Here is a 25,538-nt window from a genome sequence, read left to right as displayed (position 1 = left end):
AGTTTGAAATGGCCCCTGTCTTTACAGAGGGGGGGTCAGCGTGGTCTGTGCGGTGCTCTCTGTGTGGTCTGTGGCCAGTGTCACTGTGAACCCTGTCTCTCTCTCTCTCCCTTTGGGGTGGGAGGAGGGACTTGACACCATAATAATAATAATTCATTACTATAATGGCCTCCTGTTCATTTATCCTTTCAGATTTCCCATGATGCACCATGGCATCCAGCTCCCCTTCCTCCTGCTGCTTCTCGTTCAGGGTAAGTTGTTTTGGTCTCACATCCATAAATTTAATTTTTTTGTGCGACACCAGGGTTCAGATTTCTGTCTCCCCACTAGTGGAGTTTACTGGTTAGCTGTGTTAGCCAAGGTTACTGTGTGTAGTTGAGTGGGGATTGTTATGGCTACCGGGCTTCCCTCTGTTATGACCTGGACTGACATGCTGGGCACAGGTTGCTGCTGTCTCACTCCAGTTGCAGAAGTTAAATGATTTTCTCAGCGTGCTGAAATAAGAGATTAAGACAGCTGCCGTGTGGTGTTTTTGTGTCTGACCGGGAGTGAGAGTTGACCGCGTAGCATACCACACCAGCAGCAGGTGGTGAACACACAGGAGCTCTGCCTCTATGGCTGCCTCCAATCAAGGTTGCCTCTGTGTCTGCTGCATTCAATCAAGGCTGCCTCTAATTCTGCTGCCTCCAATCAGTGGCCAAGTTTCCTTGTTTTGGGTTGTGCTTCCACCTCATTGGCTGAAGTGAACACAGTAGTGAAGCTGCAGTGAATGAGATGGATGAGGTACAGCATTAGATACTAAGGTTACTGGGGTGTGCTGTAGTGGAGGTTACCAGGGTGCAGAGGGTTACAGGTTTGAGGGGCACTGCCATGGTATTCTTAAGCAAAGCGCTAAACCAGAGCTGCAAATGTGATGGGAGAGGGAGAAGAGGATAGGGGGAGGGAGAGAGAGAGAGAGATCCAGAGAGAGAGGGAAGGAGGGATAGGGATGCTGATTTATTATGTCGTCTGTCACCAAGGACACTGGCAGCTGCTTCCCTCAGAATTTGGGGTCTGTGCTCCTATAACCTTCTTGTCACACTGAGCACTATAAATAACTGAGGCTTTGCCTCAGCTACAAACTGCTGTGTGTGTGTGTGTGTGTGTGTGTGTGTGCACGCGCGCACATGCGTGCATGTGTGTTAAAGGGTGTGCTGTGTTAAAATGGAGAGTATAGGGAGTTTTACCTGAGCAGCAGGAGCAGGGCACCTCTATACTGCTCGCATTTTCACCTGTACCCCTTTATACAGCTGCGTCTTTACTGACACTCCCCGGGTGACACAGCAACATTGCATCTGGGAACCAAACCTAGAACCAGCTGGTTCAACTTCTCAAGCACTGTGCCACTTCCACTTGCTCCAGTGTCACATACGTCTACACACTCTCGCAGGGTGAGGGGTGTGGGACAGTTTTGTTCCCTGGCCTTGATGATAAGTGAAAATTCTGGTGAGCTAAAAACCTAAACCCTTAACTTGAATTTGATCACTTACTGAAACGTTCCCTAACCTGCAAAGCAAGCAAGGAGTCAGTTCAGCAGTGAGCCGGTCTGAATCCCTCCGTAGCGTAGCGGCTCTGATGTTTGTGTTAATTTTAGGGAACTGTGCTGGAGATGCTGTTTTCGGGAGGAGCGTAGGCTCTCTCAGACAGGTATTTGTGCCGTTTTAACGGCTCTGCTGCAATGACACGGTGTTTCCGTGGAGTGTTCAGGCCTCAGGGGGTGGGAGGACACGGCCAAACTAGCGTTTAATGTTTTTTAGAATAACAGCTGTGGAGGCTGTCCCAAAGTATTTACAATGCAGAGGAGGCAGCTTTGAACTGGGAGAGACCGCAGCTCTGTCTTTCATCTTGTATCTCCGCCCGCTCTCTCTCCTGAACGCTGCTGCAGGAATGCCAGCTATTCCAGCACTGGAACATTCTGCAGAACCTGCCGTGCCTCTGTCTGTCAGACACAGACCGCTCCTGTTCCCACATCCTCACCGAGATAGGCCTCTGTGTTTCAAACGTGGTCTCACCGATACCCCAATGCGCACAAGTTAGACACACGCACGCACACACTCACACACGCATTAGACACACACACGCACACTCACACACGCATTAGACACACACACACACACTCACACATGCATTAGACACACACACGCACACTCACACACGCATTAGACACACATGCACACAAACACGTTAGAGACGCACACAGGCCTCTGTGTTTCAAGCATGCGCTCCCCTGTACCCCAATTCACACACTCATTAGAGACACACTCACAGTTGTACCCATGCATTAGGCACACACGCACACATACACACACACACACACACACACACACACACAGGCATTAGGCAGTCATAGTAAATCTTTCTGTGGCAGAGGCAGTTGTTCTCTCTGTAGAATCTGATCTGTGACGGCAGATTTTCGAGAGGCCCCGGGTGCAGGTGATAATTCTGTGCAATTCGTCAGGGGGAAGTGATTTTAAAGCCTGGTTAACCCCCCCCCGTCTGCACACTCCTGCAGCTTTGTGCCTGTTTTACGCCCTGTCTGCCCTCCCTGGGGTGATCAGGCACCCCTGATAGCCCTGTAAAAGAAGGAGATACTGTACATGTACCCTCCATCATCCCCCATAACACAAGTACCCCATCCCTTCACTCCTATAACACAAAACTATTCCTTTTTCCATCACAGGGACATGTATGCATAGCTACCTAATGTCAACTGTATTTAAGCAACACATGGTAGAGCAGGTCTGCAATGCTTTAATATGTGCTGTAGTGTAAACTCAGGGGTGGGGGTTGCTGGGCGTTTGGAGTTGTGATGGGGAGCTTGCACAGAGAGGAACGCTCAGAGAAAGGAAGAGAACGGCTGTTTATGCTGTGCTCCAGTATCTGATGCAGACGTTGCTTTAATGATATGTTACCGGAGGCCTTGATATTCTCCCTCAGTGCCTTGCCGTGTTTGTGGAGAGGGATGGAGGCGTGGCAGAGAGCTGATTACATCACCAGGGTTTTCTTCCCAGACATGGAGGAAATATCTGCAAAGCCATATCTGCCGGCAGCCAGAGGATTACAGAGCATTAGTGTGGAGCAGCAGCATGGAGCAGTGATTAGTGTGGAGCAGCAGCATGGAGCAGTGATTAGTGTGGAGCAGCAGCATGGAGCAGTGATTAGTGTGGAGCAGCGGTCAGGGCAGCAGTGTGGAGCAGCGGTCAGGGCAGCAGTGTGGAGCAGCGGTCAGAGATACTGTGCTGCAAACACATGCCTCTTTCCTGTCTGATCAGATGCGTCTCTCTTTGAGCATTTGAACATTTGAGCTGCACCCTATGGTTGCCATGGTGTGTCTAAGGAAGAGGAAAATATGGTAAAGGATAAGGAGAGAGCTGGAGAGAGGGAGAGAGGGGGAGACAGGGGAAAGGGGGCGGAGGGTAGACAGAGGGAGAGGGTCAGTCAGTTGCTACAGAGACAGTGGGACAGAGAGGTAGGGGCTTTAACTCCATCTGAGTGGGAGGAGTGTGCAGGCACTGAGCTGCTGGCTTTTGGGAAATACACAGACACGGACATGGCTAGTTTATGGAGCAACTTGTAAGGGTGGGCGTTTCTGGAATTCCCCCCCGGCTCATAAATAAGGGGAGTTTAGCACTTGGGGGGGCGAGAATAAAGGTCAGAAGGAAGGAGTCTGAGCTCAGCTGATGCCCCCTCCACCCAGGGTCCTCCATTGCCGTAGTGAAACCGTCATTCGCTCCATGTCTGGTTGTGATGCAGCCGCCCCACGCATCTGTCTGTGCAGCTAGTTCAGGCCCTGGTCCTCTCATGGCTGGACTACTGTAACTCCCTCTTTGCTTGTCTTCCTGCCTGTGACATCAAACCCCTACAGCATGACTTCTGTACAATCTCCCTAAATGTAGTCAAGTTACTCCCCTCCCAACTGACTGTCTCATCCTGACGGGGTTGCACCTCTTAGACACGCTCTCAGTCTGTACTGGTCCCTCAGTTGTGGAATGAACACCTCATGGAGGTTAGGACAGTGGAATCACTGGCCATTTTCTGAAGCAGACTGAAGACTAACCTCTTCAGACTGCATGTCAGTTCCACCTCGATGGCAACCCCCTAACACCTGCTACTTCTAGTACTTGCAGTTTGTTTTATGTGGAGTATTGCAATGTGTTTTGGATTCTGTGATGTAGTGACTGATGTGTGGTAGTATGCTTGGTTTCCATTGTCTAGTCAGGTTGCACAAGTTAACTTGTAGTAGGGTTGAATGGTGTTATGCTCACACTCGCTGCTCTGGGAGTGTTGTTAGCCTGGTGTGACACTGTTCCTCATTCAGCTTGAATGGATACATTTCTGTTCCTTTGTGTTGGAAGTCACTCTTGATAAAAGTGTCTGCTAAATGAATGTAATGTAATGTTGAATGGGATAGAAGATATGATTGTGTTTGAGTTAGATTTGATTGTATGACTGATACGTGATTCTATATGTGAATGAACTGTGTGATTGTATGTATGGGGTATTGACTCTGTGACTCTGTGTGATTGTATGTATGGGGTATGACCCTGTGACTCTGTGTGATTGTATGTATGGGGTATGACCCTGTGACTCTGTGTGATTGTATGTATGGGGTATGACCCTGTGACTCTGTGTGATTGTATGTATGGGGTATTGACTCTGTGACTCTGTGCGATTGTATGTATGGGGTATTGACTCTGTGACTCTGTGTGATTGTATGTATGGGGTATTGACTCTGTGACCTCTCTCCTCAGTGTGGCCCTGTGACTCTGTCCAGGAGATTCAGACCAATCAGGAGACCATCATGAAGATCAATTCTGCAGGGCAGTGTAAGTATACTGGGGGGGGGGGGGGGGGGGGGGGGTGAGTATACTGAAGACGGAGGGGGGGCAAAGATTGAATAGGGTGAGGGGTAGCGTGAGGGAGGGGGACGTGGGGCGGTCTTTTGTAAGGAGGTGAATTTGTATCTTTGGACAGAAGCACTGTCTGTGAGTCGCACTGTTCAGTGCTGTAGCAGACTGCACTGTCTCTTCTAATCCAGCGCTGTATCTGCTGTGCTCTGTCTCCCACACATGAAACACTAAATGATCTATGTGACTGTCTGCGAAAGGGAGGAGAGGAATTTTTGGGTTGTAAAACACCAAATTGTGTTGTTTAAACAGAGATTATGATTACAGTGGCTGAGCCTTTTTTCCCTTTGTCTGCTCACTGGAGTGTATGCAGCTCTGAGAGCCCACACGTGGGTGTGTTTGAAGTTGGGGAGAGGCTTTGAAGTGTTATCTGCGCTCTTCTTACACAGTGGAGGTGCATGAAGGAGCCAAACACCCTTGATCACCTGCGAGAGGTGCACACTGAGAAACACACTCAGACTGCAACCCTTGTGTATGTGTATATGTTTGTGTGTGTGTCTATGCGTGTGTGTGTGAGCGTGTGTGTGTGTGTTTGTGTGTGTGTGTCTATGCGTGTGTGTGTGTGTGTGTGAGCGTGTGTGTGTGTGTGTCTCTTTAAAGAGCAGCAGACGGTATGCTCTCTCCCAGGTGTTGCCGTGGTTTCTCTGTGTAATTGTCGTTTTGTTAGTGTGAAATGGCGGGTTCTGACATGATGGCTACATGGATTATAATTACCCCCCCTGACAGGAGCAGACACACCTGTAAACCCCTCCCCTGCCCCACACCGCCCCCCTCAGTGCACGGCTGGTCATGTGACCAAATTGGGAGGGGTTACAGGCTCCTGCATTAAACATATTAGATTGTTATTATCTACAGATAATGTTATGACCCTGGCAACACAGAGGGTAAACCACCCATTAAGTCATGCAATTTCAGCATTAATTGCCTCTGAGGCAGTAGTATGTCTGATGGTTCTGAGGGTGGTGGAAGGCACTAATGACATCACTGATGACATCACAGACAGGGACATACACTGTCCTCTGGCAGGGGTCTGTCAGACTCAGTGTTTGGCATTACCAGTGGAGTTTATGCCTGATTAGAGCATGGTGATCTGGCATTCCCACAAATGGTGTAGCTCTGAGGTAAGTGGTCTGCTGTATATCATGTGCGGAACCTCGGGTACTTAGGAAGGTGCATAACTTGAATCAGTGAGCATAAAGAGGTGTAATTCAATAATACATTAAAACGTAAATCTGAGATGCTCTGGAAAGTAAGCATTATTGGTATTAATATCAGTATTATTATTACAGACTGGTTGGTATAAACTGTAAGGTGTTGAGTGTAAGGTGGTATTCAGTCAAAGACAGAGTAAGGTGTTAAAGCCCACATGTAGTTATCCATGTGATTAGCCTCTTACACACACTGCAGTGGCCAGTGCTTGCGGTTTGAGGAACGTGCTGGCGTAATCATATTTCAAACATCACAATTCAAACGTGTGTGAACACTGATCCAGGCTCACATTAATGCCACCATCTTATGTTTAAAGTGAAGGTTTGCAAAGGTTTTCTGGAACACAGAGCTATGTTAATCACTGTCTATGAAACAGAACTGCCACACCTAATCCCTGCAGGAGAATTGTACAGACAGCACATGGTGACCGGCCACTTGTGGACAAATTGAGCTTGCCTCAGCACAAACATGTTTCAGTGTCATACAAGCGGCTCTACGTGCCTCCCACACGCTGTTGTATCTTTGAAGAATTTCATTTAGCAGAGTGTTTCTGGAAGAATACTTTACAAGGACTGAGCTTTACTTTGTGTTTAATACCCATTTGCTTATTACACAGGGCCAGTCAAGAAGGGCCACCCACTTAAATATATGCCTTTGTCTGTGTGTCCTTTGTGTCTTTGCGTGTGTGGGTGTGGGTGTGTGTGTGTGTGTGCGTGTGTGGGTGTATGTGCATGTGTTGCGTGTGTGTGTTATGTGTTATGTGTGCGCGCGCATGTGTTGCGTGTGTGTGCGCGTGTGTGCGTGTGCGTGTGTGGGTGGGTGTGTGCGTTTGCAGTGATGCAGTGCTCTGCGGGTGTGGATCTCCTCCTGCTGATGGACAGCTCGTACAGTGTTGGGAAGGGCAGCTTTGAGAGGTCCAAGCACTTTGTGCTGAAGCTGTGTGAAGCCCTGGACGTGCAGCCCAGCAGGGTGAGAGAGCACTCCTCTGGCAGCATTTCCACTGTGGCACTCTGAGTCAGTGAGAGAACGTGCTCGCTCTGTCGCCCCCCGCAGGTGAGGGTCGGCGTGATTCAGTTCAGCTCCGTTGCTCACCTGGAGATCGCCCTCGACTCATACCAGACCAAGGAGGAGCTTAGGAAACGCGTCAAGAAGCTCTCCTTCAAGTACGTGATCCTCCCTGTTTGGAGGTGTGCATGTGTGTGTGTGTGTGTGAGAGAGAGAGAGATTAATCCCACAGTGGAAGAGCCGGGAAGAGAAGCAGAGTGCTGCTGTTTGGAGCCAAAATGCAGATACCCTCCTGACAGCAGTGGGGGCAGCTGGCCTACTCTGTCCTCCGCAGGACATGCCATTTCTCCCAGAATTAAGCGTGAAATATCCGCTCCAAATCGCACCGTAAAAATATCAACACTTGTCAATTCCACTGAACAACCGCGGAGACGGATTGGCTTACACGAGGCGACCCTCTGCACCAGGCCAGGATGGGGGTGGGGGGAGACTTGGGGGTTCACAGACATAACGCCTCCGTTTGTGGGGCTGAAGCGGTTAAACGTGAACAGTTGCTGCATAGTGCTCAGACTTCATGCTCTTGCTGAAACCCCTGTACTCACAATGAGCTGGAACTGGGTTTTGATGTTTGGCTCTACAGGCGTGTATTAACTCTGTGTCCCTATTCTCTCTCTCTTTCTCTCCATTCATAAAATGGTAATCTTTCTTAGTTCTGCAGCAAGTGGCCACTAGAGAGTGAGCAGTGCAAAGTAAATGAAATCAGAGGACTTGGAGTGACTCGCTAACCAAAGCTGACATTCTAACCTTGTTTGTTGCACGGTGTTTGTATGTGTTTGGTTTCATTGTGATTTCTGTTCGGGTTTGGTTTCACTCACCCCCCCCCCCCCCTTTCCCTCTGTCTCTCCCCCTCTCTCTTAAAGGGGCGGCAGCACGCAGACCAGCTCGGCTCTGAAGTATGTGCTGTGGAAAGGCTTTCCCGGGGGTCGAAACGGCACGGTGCCTCGGGTTCTGGTGCTCCTGTCTGATGGGAAGTCTCAGGGCAATGTGCAGCTGCCCGCCGCGGAGCTGAAGAAGGAGGGAGTCACCCTGTTCGCCGTGGGAATCCGATACCCCAGGTAGGAGCTGCCATGCAGGTAAACAAAGCTCTCTAACTATAATAATTCAAACAAGGTGGAAACACGCACATCTGCATCACATAGCTGGGCTCTGAGCCACCATGTTTTGTATATCCGGGTCAGTCTGCTGTGGAAACATCTACAGCTCAGGTATATCCCAAGCTGTTATCCCAGCACCCTGTCAAAGGTGCTGGGATAACAGGAGCTCAGTGGAGACGTGTCTGAGGTGTGTCTCACTGCAAAAGGGGGCTGGGGGGTTATGAGTGGGAGAGCAGCTGTGCAGATGGGCCCTGGCTCATGATGTCTTTGGGGGCCACAGGGGTGCATGATCTGGCAGGTTGGAGGGCGAGTCTGGGGCAGGTGGAATTTGCTTTTCTTTTCAACGGTTAGCAATTAAGGCCAGTGGCGATGGTTGCCTCTGCACGCATTCTTTGGGGAATTTCTGTGTAAAGTGAGTCCCCAGGGGAAACTCTCAATTTAGGAGAAACGCTGCCCGGTGTCTGCAGCCAAAGGTTACAGTGTATCACATACAGAGCTTTCTTTATGAGGACGATTAGCTCAGGGTGTTATCCAAGTTTACTGCTGGTTCCACAGGGGTCTGGATGGAGATGTTTCTGAGGTGTCCCATTGGTCAGGGTGAGGGGGAGGGTGGTTTATGAGTGAAGTAACTGCTGCACACACAGAAGCTTGTAAAGTCTGGGTGTGCTGTCCAGTGCTTGTTTCGCTCAGTGGATTAGCGTTTGAGACTGGGTGTTCTGGACGGGGGGGGGGGCATGTCGCACTGATCTTAGACCTTTATCTTGCTAAAGCTGCACGTTAATTTAAGAGGGAGGAGGCACAGAGGGGCTGCTTGGAGGAGGGGCGGGCTCTGCTCTTCCCCATGGGTAATGAAGCTGAGCTGGTTATTGGCTAATGGTTAATTTGGTACTCCAGGCTCCTGGAGGCCAGCAGGGTCTCAGTGTGATGTGTGTGAGAATGTGAAGTCCAGAGAAAACGCACCACTCATAAGGAGCCCTACAGAGACAGACAGGAGAGAGAGGGCAAGTAAATCTGAAGTCTTAAATATGAAGTCTTTTATTTGTGTTTTTCTCCCCCTCTGCTGTCTTCTTCTCTTCTCTTTATTCCTCTGGCCTCATTTCTTTTCTCTCTGTCCCTCTGCCCCCCCCCCCCCCCCCCCCCTTCATCCACAGGTGGGAGGAGCTACATGCTCTGGCCAGTATTCCCACGGAACGGCATGTTTTCTTCGCTGAGCACTTCTATGACGCGGTCAACGGCCTGTACAGCACACTCACCCACTCCTCTGTCTGCTCCGCTGTGCCCACAGGTGAAAAGGTCAAAGGTCACCTGACCGCTTCCCTAACTGCTGAACTGCCTGCAATGTGATGTTCAGCCTTTCTGAGAGGGAAGTTCACAGGGCAGTACTGTACCCAGGCTTTCCTGTAGCTGTAGTTGCCCCGTATTTTCAGAGTGGCCCTCTATGCTTTCTCAGGTAACTGAGCAGAGGGGTGTTTCAGTGGGTGAGCTAAACCCCGTCCTGGCCTCTGCCTGCCCTTTGACCTCTGGTCTCTTCAGGCTGCAGGATAGAACCTCACCCCTGCGAGCGGAAAACACTGGAAACCGTGAAGGAACTGCAGGGAAATTTCATGTGCTGGAAAGGATCCAAAGGTTACTCTCCCTCAACCTCCCTCTGCCCTTATTACAGGCAAGTGCACACTTACACACTCCCTCTGTGCTTATTACAGGCAAGCGCGCACTTACACACTCCCTCTGTGCTTATTACAGGCAAGCGCACACTTACACACTCCCTCTGCCCTTATTACAGGCAAGTGCACACTTACACACTCCCTCTGTGCTTATTATAGGCAAGCGCACACTTACACACTCCCTCTGTGCTTATTACAGGCAAGCGCGCACTTACACACTCCCTCTGTGCTTATTACAGGCAAGCGCGCACTTACACACTCCCTCTGCCCTTATTACAGGCAAGTGCACACTTACACACTCCCTCTGTGCTTATTACAGGCAAGCGCGCACTTACACACTCCCTCTGTGCTTATTACAGGCAAGCGCACACTTACACACTCCCTCTGTGCTTATTACAGGCAAGTGCACACTTACACACTCCCTCTGCCCTTATTACAGGCAAGTGCACACTTACACACTCCCTCTGCCCTTATTACAGGCAAGCGCACACTTACACACTCCCTCTGCCCTTATTACAGGTAAGCGCACACTTACACACTCCCTCTGTGCTTATTACAGGTAAGCGCACGCTTACACACTCCCTCTGCCCTTATTACAGGCAAGCGCACACTTACACACTCCCTCTGCCCTTATTACAGGCAAGCGCACACTTACACACTCCCTCTGCCCTTATTACAGGTAAGCGCACACTTACACACTCCCTCTGCCCTTATTACAGGCAAGCGCACACTTACACACTCCCTCTGCCCTTATTACAGGCAAGCGCACACTTACACACTCCCTCTGCCCTTATTACAGGCAAGCGCACACTTACACACTCCCTCTGCCCTTATTACTGGCAAGCGCACACTTACACACTCCCTCTGCCCTTATTACAGGCAAGTGCACACTTACACACTCCCTCTGCGCTTATTAGACAAACGCACACTTACACACTCCCTCTGCCCTTATTACAGGCAAGCACACACTTACACACTCCCTCTGCCCTTATTACAGGCAAGCGCACACTTACACACTCCCTCTGCCCTTATTACAGGCAAGCGCACACTTACACACTCCCTCTGCGCTTATTAGACAAACGCACACTTACACACTCCCTCTGCGCTTATTACAGGCAAGTGCGCACTTACACACTCCTTCTGCGCTTATTACAGGCAAGTGCGCACTTACACACTCCCTCTGCGCTTATTACAGGCAAGCGCACACTTACACACTCCCTCTGTGCTTATTACAGGCAAGTGCACACTTACACACTCCCTCTGCCCTTATTACAGGCAAGCGCACACTTACACACTCCCTTTGCCCTTATTACAGGCAAGTGCACACTTACACACTCCCTCTGCCCTTATTACAGGCAAGTGCACACTTACACACTCCCTCTGCGCTTATTAGACAAACGCACACTTACACACTCCCTCTGTCCTTATTACAGGCAAGCGCGCACTTACACACTCCCTCTGCGCTTATTAGACAAACGCACACTTACACACTCCCTCTGCCCTTATTACAGGCAAGCGCACACTTACACACTCCCTCTGTGCTTATTACAGGCAAGCGCACACTTACACACTCCCTTTGCCCTTATTACAGGCAAGTGCACACTTACACACTCCCTCTGCCCTTATTACAGGCAAGCGCGCACTTACACACTCCCTTTGCCCTTATTACAGGCAAGTGCACACTTACACACTCCCTCTGCCCTTATTACAGGCAAGCGCACACTTACACACTCCCTCTGCCCTTATTACAGGCAAGCGCACACTTACACACTCCCTCTGCCCTTATTACAGGCAAGTGCACACTTACACACTCCCTCTGTGCTTATTACACACTCCCTCTGTGCTTATTACACACTCCCTCTGTGCTTATTACACACTCCCTCTGTGCTTATTATAGGCAAGCGCACACTTACACACTCCCTCTTTGCTTATTATAGGCAAACGCACACTTACACACTCCCTCTGTGCTTATTACAGGCAAGCGCGCACTTACACACTCCCTCTGCCCTTATTACAGGCAAGCGCGCACTTACACACTCCCTCTGCGCTTATTACAGGCAAGCGCACACTTACACACTCCCTCTGCGCTTATTACAGGCAAGTGCACACTTACACACTCCCTCTGCCCTTATTACAGGCAAGCGCACACTTACACACTCCCTCTGCCCTTATTACAGGCAAGCGCACACTTACACACTCCCTCTGCGCTTATTACAGGCAAGCGCACACTTACACACTCCCTCTGCCCTTATTACAGGCAAGCGCACACTTACACACTCCCTCTGCGCTTATTAGACAAACGCACACTTACACACTCCCTCTGCCCTTATTATAGGCAAGTGCACACTTACACACTCCCTCTGCCCTTATTACAGGCAAGCGCGCACTTACACACTCCCTCTGCCCTTATTACAGGCAAGCGCACACTTACACACTCCCTCTGCCCTTATTACAGGCAAGCGCGCACTTACACACTCCCTCTGCGCTTATTACAGGCAAGCGCGCACTTACACACTCCCTCTGCGCTTATTACAGGCAAGCGCGCACTTACACACTCCCTCTGCCCTTATTACAGGCAAGCGCGCACTTACACACTCCCTCTGCCCTTATTACAGGCAAGCGCGCACTTACACACTCCCTCTGCCCTTATTACAGGCAAGCGCGCACTTACACACTCCCTCTGTGCTTATTACAGGCAAGCGCGCACTTACACACTCCCTCTGTGCTTATTACAGGCAAGCGCGCACTTACACACTCCCTCTGCCCTTATTACAGGCAAGCGCGCACTTACACACTCCCTCTGTGCTTATTACAGGCAAGCGCGCACTTACACACTCCCTCTGCCCTTATTACAGGCAAGCGCGCACTTACACACTCCCTCTGCGCTTATTACAGGCAAGCGCGCACTTACACACTCCCTCTGCGCTTATTACAGGCAAGCGCGCACTTACACACTCCCTCTGCGCTTATTACAGGCAAGCGCGCACTTACACACTCCCTCTGCGCTTATTACAGGCAAGCGCGCACTTACACACTCCCTCTGCGCTTATTACAGGCAAGCGCGCACTTACACACTCCCTCTGCGCTTATTACAGGCAAGCGCGCACTTACACACTCCCTCTGCCCTTATTACAGGCAAGCGCGCACTTACACACTCCCTCTGCGCTTATTACAGGCAAGCGCGCACTTACACACTCCCTCTGCCCTTATTACAGGCAAGCGCGCACTTACACACTCCCTCTGCGCTTATTACAGGCAAGCGCACACTTACACACTCCCTCTGCGCTTATTACAGGCAAGCGCGCACTTACACACTCCCTCTGCCCTTATTACAGGCAAGCGCGCACTTACACACTCCCTCTGCGCTTATTACAGGCAAGCGCACACTTACACACTCCCTCTGCCCTTATTACAGGCAAGCGCGCACTTACACACTCCCTCTGCCCTTATTACAGGCAAGCGCGCACTTACACACTCCCTCTGCGCTTATTACAGGCAAGCGCACACTTACACACTCCCTCTGCCCTTATTACAGGCAAGCGCGCACTTACACACTCCCTCTGCCCTTATTACAGGCAAGCGCGCACTTACACACTCCCTCTGTTCTTATTACAGGCAAGCGCGCACTTACACACTCCCTCTGTGCTTATTACAGGCAAGCGCACACTTACACACTCCCTCTGCCCTTATTACAGGCAAGCGCACACTTACACACTCCCTCTGCCCTTATTACAGGCAAGCGCACACTTACACACTCCCTCTGCCCTTATTACAGGCAAGGGCACACTTACACACTCCCTCTGTGCTTATTACACACTCCCTCTGTGCTTATTACACACTCCCTCTGTGGTTATTACACACTCCCTCTGTGCTTATTACACACTCCCTCTGTGCTTATTACACACTCCCTCTGTGCTTATTACACACTCCCTCTGCGCTTATTACACACTCCCTCTGTGCTATGTCCATGCTGCTTGAGTGTTGAACAGTATGTCTGATTTTGCCTCTTCCACGCTGTAAGTGCAGTTAAATGAAGGTGACCTTTCAGGCTGCTGTAGGCTCTTTGGCTTCACTCTTTCTCTCTGACTATGCGGGGAAAACAAACCTTTTTTTCAAGGTGGAACAGAATTTATAAGAAGCACCAAACGACCTGCTACAGAACAACATGTCCAGGTAAGCACTCCCTCACCTTACTAAAGTAAAGCCCACTTTCTTGTTCAGACTGAACCCTGTATTCTGTGTGTTGGGTGTGTGTGTGTGTTGATTTGGGGGGGAGGGGTGTATGTGGTGTTTTGGGAGGTGTACATGTGGTGGTTTGGGTGGGTGTGTATGTGGTGATTTGGGGGGGGGTGTATGTGGTGATTTGGGGGTGTATGTGGTGGTTTTGGGGGTGTGCATGTGGTGATTTGGGGGGGGGGGGTGTATGTGGTGATTTGGGTGTGTATGTGGTGGTTTGGGGGGGGTGTATGTGGTGATTTGGGGGTGTATGTAGTGGTTTTGGGGGGGTGTGTATGTGGTGGTTTGGGGGGGGTGTATGTGGTGATTTGGGGGTGTATGTAGTGGTTTTGGGGGGGTGTGTATGTGGTGGTTTGGGGGTGTGTGATGCATGTCTCCTCACTCTCTCCCCCTGCAGAGCCCTGTGACTCCCAGCCGTGTCAGAACGGGGGCACCTGCGTGTCTGAGGGGCTGGACAGCTTCCGCTGTGTGTGCCCGGCGGGGTATGCGGGAGACCCCAACTGTGGTGAGCTCTGGGAGGATATAACTGCTGCTGTCTGACCTGTCTCTTTCTCTCAAATACATAACACATGCATATTCATGCATATCTAATTTTCTGTCTCTGTGCTTATAGGTAAATACATACAATACAATATACATTAGTATATTTAGGGGTAGAGCTGGTTGGTCTTCAATGCCTGATCCACCTTTCTGGCTCTCTCTCCCTCTTGGCCTCCTTCCTTCTCCCTTTCCGCCCTTTCCCCTTGTATCTCTTCCCCCCCATCCCTCCCTCTTTCTCTCCCTCTTTTCTATCCTTCCTTCTCTATCTCTCTCTCTCTATCCTATCTCTCTTTCCTCCTCTCCCCCCCCCCACCTCTCCTCTCTCCTTCCTTATCTCTCTCTATCTCTCCCCTCTCCTTCCGCCTCCCCCCTTCCTCTCTCTCCATATCTCCCTCTGTAGCCCCTAAATTAACTTTAGACTGCACAGTGGATTTGCTCTTCCTGGTGGAGGGCTCCACCACTCTCACTCTGGAGGGGTTTCTGCGCTACAAGTCTTTCCTTAAGCGCTTCCTGCAGGCGGTGCTGGCCGCAGACACGCCCGTGAACGTTGGCGTGGCCCAGTATGGGAGCGAGGTGCGGATGGAGATGCGTATCGGGGAGTACAGCTCGGTGGCGGAGCTGCTGGCGGCAGTGGAGCGCATGCAGCCGAGCGGGGGGGAAGCGCGGACGGGCAAGGCGCTCCGCTACGTCACGCGCAACGGCTTCAAGAGCACGCCGGTGTTCGCCGACGTGCAGGACGACCTGCCGCGCGTGGCGGTGCTGCTGACCGACTCGCCCTCGGCCGACGCAGTCAGCGAGCCGGCCAGGTACGCGCGCGACCGCGAGATCTTCCTCATCGCCGTGGGACCCGAGGCCCTGAAGCCGCAGCTGCACAACATCACTGGCAACATCCAGCGCACCGTCACCTACAGCAGCCAGAGCCACCTCTTCACCAAGATCCCTGAGCTCAGAGCCAAGATCTGCAGCGTGGACAACCAGGGTACTGAGGACGCGCACACACACACACACACACACACACACTACACTCACACTACACACGCACACACGCACACACACATGCGCGCGCACACACACACGCACGCGCACACACACACACACACGCACACACGCACACACGCACACACACACACTATACTCACACTACACGCACACACGCACACACACACACTCACAGTACACACGCACACACGCACACACACACACACACACACACACTACACTCACACTACACACACACACGCACACACACACACACCACACGCGCACACACTCACACTACACACGCACACACACGCGCACACACACACACTCACACTACACTCACACACACGCGCACACACACATGCGCCCGCACACACACGCATGCGCACACACATGCACACACACACATGCACACATGCACACATGCACACACACGCACGCACACGCACACGCACACACGCACACACACACACATACTCATCACAGTCAGGGCTTACAGGTAGATTAAAGTAATCTGTGAATCTCTTACACACATTGTTGCAGTGCTCTGCTGTAGCAGCAGGGGGCAGACTTCCTCCTTTTTTTCCTCCATGAAAAGCTCCTGTACCCTAATGATCTGCAGGAACGAGAGCATTTGAGTGCTGATGCTAAATATGTCATGTAAAAAACATGTAAAAGGGCCCAGAGTGAGGTCCATTTGTCAGGCTCTAAGAGTGAAAATCTCGGTTTAAACATGGTAGATCCAGCAAAGCCAAAGTCCCGGAGCTGGATCAGTGGATCTGGAATGGTAGGTGTCAGTCCCAGGTCCCGGAGTGCGGATGAGAGCGTGGCGTTGCTGTGTGCTGACTGTCTCCTTCCCCTTGCTCCCCGCAGGCTGCCTGGGCCAGGCGGTGGACCTGGTGTTCGTGCTGGACGCCTCGGCGGGGGTGGGCCGGGAGAACTTTGCCCGCCTGCGTGACTTTGTGAGGAGCGCCTCGGTGCAGTTCGACATAAACCGCGACGTGGCACAGATCGCGCTGGTGGCATACGGCCGCCGGCCCGTCACGGCCTTCGACCTGGACGCCCACGACTCGGGCGCCGCCGTCCTGCGTGCCATCGGCGAGGTGGCCTACCTGGGCGGTGGCTCGTCCACCGGCAGCGCCCTGCTGCACGTCCACAGCCAGGTGCTGACCGTCCACAAGGGGGCGCGGCCGGGGGTCAACAAGGCTGTGGTGGTCATCACCGACGGGGCCGGGGGGGAGGACGCCGCCGTCCCCGCCCAGAAGATCCGCGACAACGGCGTGTCCGTCTTCGCCATCGGGATTGGCGACGTCCAGAGAGACAGCCTGCTCCGCATGGCTGGCTCTGAGGATCACATGATCTCCGTCCCCTCCTACGAGGACCTCAAGTACTTTGAGGACGTGCTGGTGCAGATGGTGTGCGCAGGTGAGCTCTGTGGATAAGCCTGTCCGTTTGTGCAGGGGAGATCAGACACACAGGGGAGGTAACAGTATCGACAGGTAAGGAGGTAACTGACAGGTAAGGAGATGGATAAATCAGTCAGTCTAACCTAGTCTGAACAGAGCTTGAATAGTGTTATGCTCACACTCACTGGTCTGGGAGTGTTGTTAACCTGGTCTGACGCTGTTGCTCATTCAACTTGAATGGATACACTTCTGTTCTTTTGTGCTCTGAATAAGATCGTCTGCTAAATGAATGTAATGTAATGTAATGGAATGATCTCCTATCCCAGTGCCAGCAGTCTCATACTCTCAGACGTCTCTCCCCCTCCAGACGCCAAGAGGCCGGTGAACCTGTGCAAGCCCAACCCCTGCATGAACGAGGGGATCTGCATCCTGCTGAACGGGAGCTACCGCTGCGAGTGCAGGGGGTGGGAGGGGCCCCACTGCGAGACACGTGAGCACCTACCTCTCCTCGTCCTCCTCACCTCTAACAGATTTACCCTGCATGCAGCTGGCATTACCTCACCTGTAACAGCTTTACCCTGCCTGTAGCTGGCATTACCTCACCTGTAACAGCTTTACCCTGCCTGTAGCTGGCATTACCTCACCTGTAACAGCTTTACCCTGCCTGTAGCTGGCATTTCCTCACCTCTAACAGCTTTACCCTGCCTGTAGCTGGCATTTCCTCACCTCTAACAGCTTTACCCTGCCTATAGCTGGCATTACCTCACGTGGAACAGCTTCACCCTGCCTCTCGTTGGCATTACATTACCTGTACCAGACAGTATCTCACCTGTATCAGCTGTTTCCTCAGCTGTAGCAGGCTCAGCTATAACATACTGTGTCCCACCTGTATCAGGCATTACATCACCTGTAACAGACAGCATCCCAATGACATTAGGCATCACTGTACCTGTAACAGGAATTAAATCACTTGTAACAGCAGTATATCACTTGTATCAGCCATTACAGTACTTGTAAGGAGCATTACATGTAACAGACATTACATTACCTATAAGTGACATTACTACTCCTGTAAAAGGCATTACTGTTGAGTGTTAATGTGGGTGTGATCTGTACAGGTGCCTCACGCACTTCAAGCCGCGGTGACCTCCCAAAACCTGCATCACTGAGACGGCGTCAGAGGAAGAGCCACAAAGAGCTGCTCCAACGCTATAGAGAACAACGTCGCAAAAAACACACCACCCAGTAACACACACACACACACACACACACACACACACACTCTACCCCAGCCCAGTAACACATGGCCTGTCATTTCAAAAGCAGCTGAGGTCAACTGAGCTGCACCTTGATTTGAAGAAGCCCGTCACTGTGTCAGAGAAGAGGCCACAGAGGGGTCCCGCAGAGGGGTTTCGCGCTGGTCCAAGTTCTGTCTGCTTCGCCTCTACCCCCATCTCCCACCCCACTGAACCCCGTCTGTTTACAATGTGCCTTATCTATAGCCCTACTATATACACGTCACCTTAATTACAGAGCCCATTTCTTTCTGTAAACAAGGCAGACTATTTTTTGTACTGTAAAATATTTATTTTTTTGGCATAGCTACTGTAGTATTGTACAATAAAGCTATTAAAAGTACTTGTTTTCTATACCAAGTGTGTGAAATATGGTATCGTTGAACGCCGGGCCCTAACATTATATCATGTGAATCCAGGGTTGTAGTATCTAACACTGTCTCCCAGGGGAACATCCAAGATTGAATGTCATGGAAATGACCTCTGCCCTTAGGCTTATCCCTGACATTCAGTGATGTGCTGAGTTAGCATTTGTATTACTTAAGCAAATTAATTTGACAATTCTGCAACCAATTCAGTTCTTGTGAAACCTCCAAATTTGGTTAACTTAGTACTTCTTCTTTGAAGAAAGTTAACCAAGTATTAGGGGCTGGAACTGCTGCTCCAAGTTTGTTCAGTCATTGTAATGTTAAGAAACCTTATTTGTGTCTAGCTAAATCTCAGTCACAGGCTCCAAATGGACAATATAACTTGGATTGATAGCTTGCTGTCTTTGGCCACACAGCAGTTTTCTGAAGTACATCTCTGCAGATAAGCAGGCGGCTAGCTCTTCTTTAATTGACATCAGATTATTGAGAAGAATGTCAAATGTTGATACAGCAACATCCAAGTGATAATTCAATATATTTATATTCTGTGTTCTATCAAGACAGATGAGGTAGTTAGCTACCTAGCCGACATCAGACAATCAACTATGTACAGACAAACAGAACACCAAGTTTTGCCTACATCTTTTTTGATATTTTTTGTTGTCAATCTAAGCACCTACATTATATGGACAAAAGTATTTGGCCACACCGGTTAATAATTGAATTCAGGTTTCAATCAGACCCGTTGCCGCAGGTGTATAAAATTAAGCACCTAGCCATGCAGTCTCCATGTGCAAAATTTTGTGATACAAAATGGGTCGTTCTGAAGAGCTCAGTGACTTCAAGCGTGGTACTGTGATAGGATGCCACCTTTGCAATAAGACGATTTGTGAAATTTCATCCCTGCTGGATATTCCACGGTCAGCTGTAAGTGATATTATTAGAAAGTGGAAGCGTTTAGGAACAACAGCAACTCAGCCACGAAGCGGAAGACCACGTAAAATCACAGAGCAGGGTCAACAACTGCTAAGGCGCATGGTGCGTAAAAGTCACCAATGCTCTGCTGATTCCATAGCTGAAGAGTTCAGAATTTCCACTGGCATTAGTGTAAGCACAAAAACTGTGTGGCGGGAGCTTCATGGAATGGGTTCCCATGGCCGAGCAGCTGCATGCAAGCCTCACATCACCAAGTCCAATGCCAAGTGTCGGATGGAGTGGTGTAAAGCACACCGACACTGGACTGCGGAGCAGTGGAAACGTGTTCTGTGGAGTGACGAACCACGCTTCTCTGTTTGGCAGTCAGATGGGCGAGTCTGGGTTTGGCGGATGCTGGGAGAACGTTACCTGCCTGACTGCATTGTGCCAACTGTGAAGTTTGGTGGAGGAGGGATAATGGCGTGGGGCTGTTTTTCAGGGTTTGGGCTAGGCCCCTTATCTCCAGTGAAGGGCAATCTTAATGCTTCAGCATACCAAGACATTTTGGACAATGCTATGCTTCCAATTTTGTGGCAACAGTTTGGGGAAGGCCCTTTTCTATTCCAACATGACTGTGCCCCAGTGCACAAAGCAAGGACTATAAAGATATGGGTTGATGAGTTCGGTGTGGAAGAACCTGACTGGACCGCACAGAGCCCTGACCTCAACCCCATCAAGCACCTTTGGGATGAACTGGAACAGAGATTGCGAGCCAGGCCTTCTCGTCCAACATCAGTGCCTGACCTCATAAATGCTCTACAGAATGAATGGGCACAAATTCCCACAGAAACACTCCAAAATCTTGTGGAAAGCCTTCCAAGAAGAGTGGAAGCTGTTATAGCTGCAAGAGGGGGACCAACTCCATATTAAAGTATATGTATTTTAATACAATGTCATTACAGTCCCTGTTGGTGTAATGGTCAGGCGTCTGAATACTTTTGTCCATATAGTGTATATGTTAACCAGGTAAACACACAGAAACACCACAAAATATGACAATAAATCATTTCATTCACCTTGTTAAGTGCAGGAAGCACGTTGCAGATCTGTAACCAACAGTATCTTATTCACAGGAAAGTGATTTGCAATGATGCATTTACAACAAACTGATGCACCACAAATTTATTCACAGTATAGTAAGCTGAACTGGGAATCAAATGACCCTATCATTCCTCTGTGTTGCATGGCTTCAAGATGCTGAAAAATTATTATTATTATAGTGGTTGTGCTAGTTCACAAACTACAGCTTTATTTTAGCGATAGTGATCTAACAGCATTTGATACTACGCGTTCACCCTCAGTACACAGGTATTCATTGCCTTCAGGAAGGACAAAATAAGCCCTGATATTCCTACTATGAGAGAGCAAGTAAGTGGTGAGTGATGTCTCCCTCTAGTGGTAAGTCTTGGTTCCTGTTATTTAGTGAAACGGGCAGGTGAGTTTAGCTGCTAACATTTGAAGAGCTGTGTTTTTCAGCTACAGACAGAAACTACACTTTGTGGAGTGTGATGGAGGTGAGCTTGTAGGCTAAAGGTGAAGCTAAAGGTGGGGCACCCCTGTTGCACCCTGAATTTCTTCAGTATATGTCCACCTGCGCAAATGGATAGCAGGACGCATGCATGAAACACAGGTCACCCTGATACAGGGAAGGAGATGTTTGTTATAGGACCAACTCCTCATATTCAGAACCTTTCGTGCTGTGGGTGTGTACTGTCTGTGCCTAGTGTAAAACTGTCACAGGTGGTCACTACCTCAGTGCACTGTAGATGTTTGTAAATCACCAAAAAACTTTCCCGATTCGCTGTGATAATCATTTTATTCTGCAGAACACATTAAACTGCTGATCAATGTGTAGAGAGGGGCATCTTCAAAAGATTTTTTTTTTTTTTAAATTATGTTTTATTCTTGATGTAGTTTAGCAGGTGGGCAAGATGTTTTCCACATCCTGTTAAAACAAAACCAACAAAATATTACTTCACAACTAATATTTCAGGTCAATAGTCAAAAACTAGGACACAAAAAATACAGGAATAACAGCACATACTAACAACAGAAATTTAGCTGAATATATTTACTAATGGCACCATCGTCCTGCAGATGAGATCCATGTAGGCTGATTTTGGATGCACGTAAGTATTTTTTGCTTGTTTCTTAATGATGAAAGTGCCAACAGAAAATCCACGGTGAGCCACATATGGCCCCAGGGTCACTAGTGGAATAAGACACAGATGGAATAACCCTGATATAGATGGAATAGCCCTGACACAAAGGCTTCCATGTCTGTGTCTTCTAAATTAAACCAATTACTGTTACAAGCTTGATTTTCTGTAATTCTGTACTGTTCTTGTTGTTCTGTTGGTCCTTTGACAGGCATTTATTGTAATCAGGGTGTGTAACTACAGTATTAAATGAAATGGAAATGAAATGTGCTGGTATTGTACCTGGATAGCTTAGATGATCATGATCATACCATGATTGTGCTCAAAAAGAGATATTAGTATATACCTGTAAACACATCGTCCAAGAACTTAATAGTCTAGGTACAGTATTCTTAACTAGTAATTCAACTCCTGTTTTAAATACAATTAAACTGTCTCCTTTTCTTTGGTTTTTATGAAGTGTTTATTGATCTTATTTGTTTGATCACAAAGTACAGGTGGTGTTTTTATTTGCAGTGTTACAGGCCTGCATTTGAAGTCCTGTTTTTGCTGTCTTATTAGCATATGCTTGTCCCTGGGGAATGGGCAGGGACAGGGGCTACAGGACTGCCTGAGTAACTGCAAAGGAAGCAGTAACATCCAGAACATCCACCCTGTTCTCTGCGTGTGCAGAGGTAGGGAGAAAAATAAGTCAGGAACTGACACGTTTAATGACAGAATGTAAACTGTTCAGATATTCTGCTTAAACAATGTTTCGATTTTACTAAATGATAGTTTAACGTTAACGTGAGATACTTTGCAGCAGGTTGCCTCCAATCTTTGGTACCTAGCTAACTGGCAAGCTCTAGTTCGAGTTAAACTGTCAGACAAGCTAGCACGTATTGAAATCTTTCAGCATTGTCAGGGCAATCGTGGCTTGAGCAGAATAGATCAACTCAAATTACTCCATGGCTAGGTAATGCAGGCTAGTCTGACCATTTCCTAGCTGTAACGTTAATAAATGAAAAGTAAAAAACTTGCGGTCTTTGTCTTGCCTCTCATAGGAACAAGGCTTCGTTTAATTTTAGTTTATTAAGCTTTTTTACACTCCTGTTTTCACGTAGATAATAATGATCTGATGAACTAACTGGTCTTACTGATACTTTTACAGTAAGATGTTGTGCAGAGAATTTTTAGAAAGTCATGGAATTTGTGTGTGTTCTCTGTGATGGAATTAACTGTAATATTAGCCTACCGTTTCCACTGTGTATTGATGTGGAAGTTAAAATCTAGTATTTATAGTTTATCGCTAGATGACGTTGTACGAGCTCTAATGGACTAGCTTTGCAAGTTCAATTCACTGACTTGATTTCCCAGTGAATTGAACTTGCAACATACAAAACGGTTCGCCATTTCTTAGATTCATCCAGAGGGTGGCGCTAATGCACGCAGTTCACAGACTGAGACCTCATGGTCTCACAATAGAGATACTGTAGATCGGTTTTTTAAGCTGTTCCTTAGAATTCGAAGTAGAAAATTAATTTACCAAAACGATGACACAAACCAGCTGATGAGACGTGTTAGTGTGGTCATATAAACAAAAGCCACTGTAACCAGTATTGAAACTGCCTTTCTGGCCTCTCATGTGCTGCTTTGAACACCTTTGGATACCAAGTACATGTGTTGCTGAGTTTAAATAAAAATATCAGACTTCAAGAGCACAGGTCCTCACTCAGGCTTTTGAGGATGTGATGTATTTTTAGAGGAAAATCGAAAAGGGCAGTATAACTCCACTTTCCCTAACTTGACTTGCTACAGGAGGAGGAGAAGGGGAATGAAGGTCAGGACATGACACTTGAACTCAGCTGGGTAACAGCGGGGAAATCTCTCACCAATCAAATTACTTTCATTATTCCTCTGCACCAAATGGCAGTTTGATTTAATGTAAAGCCAAAGAAAAACTAGCTGTCACAGGTGGTCACTATCCCAGTGCATTATAACTGTTTTTAACTCATGAAAAAAAGTTTCCAAGTGCAGTGTGATTATCATCTCACTCTGCAGAATGTATTAAACTTTTAAAGGCCAGGCATTTTCCAAGTCCTTTTGATGGTACATTGTTGAAATGTATAGTACATATGTGGTTCTAAACAGCAATTAAACCAATAAAATAATACTTGAAAACTAATATTTTAAATCAATGCTCAGTGACAACCAGGAGCCCAGATGAGAAACTGTAAAATAATTAAGTGAAATGTTCTGGTCTTGTACAAGAACATTTTTTCACTACCGCAGTGTAATAAGTGGAAAGGAATAGCAGGGCAAATGGGGTATGTCTGCTGTGTGGCCGACACGGTTATCCAGAGCGACTTCCAGCACAACAGTACAATTTCCATCCAATTTAAATGAGCAACACTCCCAGACCAGTGAGCGTGAGCATAACAGTATTCAAGCCCTACCACAAGTTAACTTGTGCAATCTGACGGAAGCCAAGAATACAACAATGCAACAGTCCCTAGAAATAGGCAGGATGCATGGATAAGACAGCATTCGTCCCTTGTCTTGTGAAAGTGATCCAGTCAGATCTCTCATAGGTGCGTGACAGAGTGAGACAAAGCAAACATAGAAGATTTGCATAAATGAGGGAAGAAGTTCTGCAGTCAGTGTTGGTTTCAGTACAGCAATACTGTGGACAGACTGTCATCGCATCAGACGACTTGCACTGATCTTATATGAAATATAAGGTAAGCCACCTCTAATATTTAAAAATGTGTGAAACCGTATGGGTGAAGAGATTAAATAATACATTGAACCAGTGTGGAAAAAGTGTTGCCTGATAATTTTAGCATTATACCAAAAATGAAAAATATACCAAAATTGACTGAGGAAGCTCTCTGAAGACTTGATTATTGCATCTATATAATAACCTACACGAATATGGCATGTAATCACATTGACATCCTCTGACAATTCTCATACAGACACATATTAAATTAAACAGTCATCATTTTAAGTTCCCCAATAAGTATTTTAACTTTAATTTGTTTTACTACCATTACAAGCTATAGCAGCATGATAACTGGAAGGGAATATGTTGGTAGTTTTGGTAATTTTTACATCCTGAAGCTGTAATCTGAGGTTTAAGTGAGCTAGAAAGACAGGCAAAAGGGATATACACACAGCAATAGCTGTACCCCTGAATGGAGATAGTACCAACACACAACACCCTTTGAGATTTTGTATTGCCTTGTATTGTCTTACTGGTAGTATTGTCATGTGGTTGTTCCAGTTCCTACTTAAACCATTTTGATCACATTCACAGCAAACAGGAGAATTCACTGGCTTGGAGACAAAGGCTAGCGTAGGAATGAGAGTAGCAATCCGCCCTCAGCAAACACATATAACCTGCTTGGTCAGAGATCTCCTAGGTGAGTGAGAAAGCAAGTTAATGCAAACATAGAAGATTTGAATAAGTTTCCAGTAGGTTTTGAATAAACCACATAAAACCACCTTCAGTTTCAGTTCACCAAAGTGTTCCCCAAACACAGCTGGACATGCCTTAAAATAAAGACTGCTTTCCCCCTTTTTCTAAGTTAAAGGTTTGGACATAATATTATTATTATT

The 25,538-nt window shown here is 48.4% G+C and overlaps 1 protein-coding gene across 1 annotated transcript; it reads left to right on the top strand.

The window, feature by feature from the left end:
• Window positions 1-202: 202 nt before the first annotated feature.
• vwa2 (von Willebrand factor A domain containing 2) lies at window positions 203-18,643 on the top strand. Its single transcript, XM_036543993.1, has 13 exons — window positions 203-251; window positions 4,791-4,865; window positions 6,991-7,124; window positions 7,209-7,318; window positions 8,081-8,275; window positions 9,466-9,599; window positions 9,848-9,977; window positions 14,096-14,151; window positions 14,612-14,719; window positions 15,155-15,733; window positions 16,609-17,160; window positions 17,509-17,631; window positions 18,260-18,643. The coding sequence occupies exons 1-13, from the start codon at window positions 203-205 to the stop codon at window positions 18,388-18,390; spliced, it is 2,376 nt and encodes a 791-aa protein (XP_036399886.1). The 3' UTR covers window positions 18,391-18,643.
• The last annotated feature ends 6,895 nt before the right edge of the window (window positions 18,644-25,538 follow it).

This window comes from Megalops cyprinoides, chromosome 1, assembly GCF_013368585.1.
Source record: "Megalops cyprinoides isolate fMegCyp1 chromosome 1, fMegCyp1.pri, whole genome shotgun sequence".
Classification (NCBI taxonomy): domain Eukaryota; kingdom Metazoa; phylum Chordata; class Actinopteri; order Elopiformes; family Megalopidae; genus Megalops; species Megalops cyprinoides.
The sequence above is the reverse complement of the archived record's forward strand: the minus strand, read 5'-3'. Positions and strand labels throughout refer to the sequence as shown.

What these genes read in the sequence shown, in the direction of transcription:
- vwa2 (XM_036543993.1), top strand. Translation starts at nt 203, where the DNA reads ATGCACCATGGCATCCAGCTCCCCTTCCTCCTGCTGCTTCTCGTTCAG. An exon ending in TGGACGTGCAGCCCAGCAGG is followed by an intron (nt 7,125 to 7,208) that starts GTGAGAGAGCAC and finishes CGCCCCCCGCAG; the next exon opens with GTGAGGGTCGGCGTGATTCA. An exon ending in GTGGGAATCCGATACCCCAG is followed by an intron (nt 8,276 to 9,465) that starts GTAGGAGCTGCC and finishes CTTCATCCACAG; the next exon opens with GTGGGAGGAGCTACATGCTC.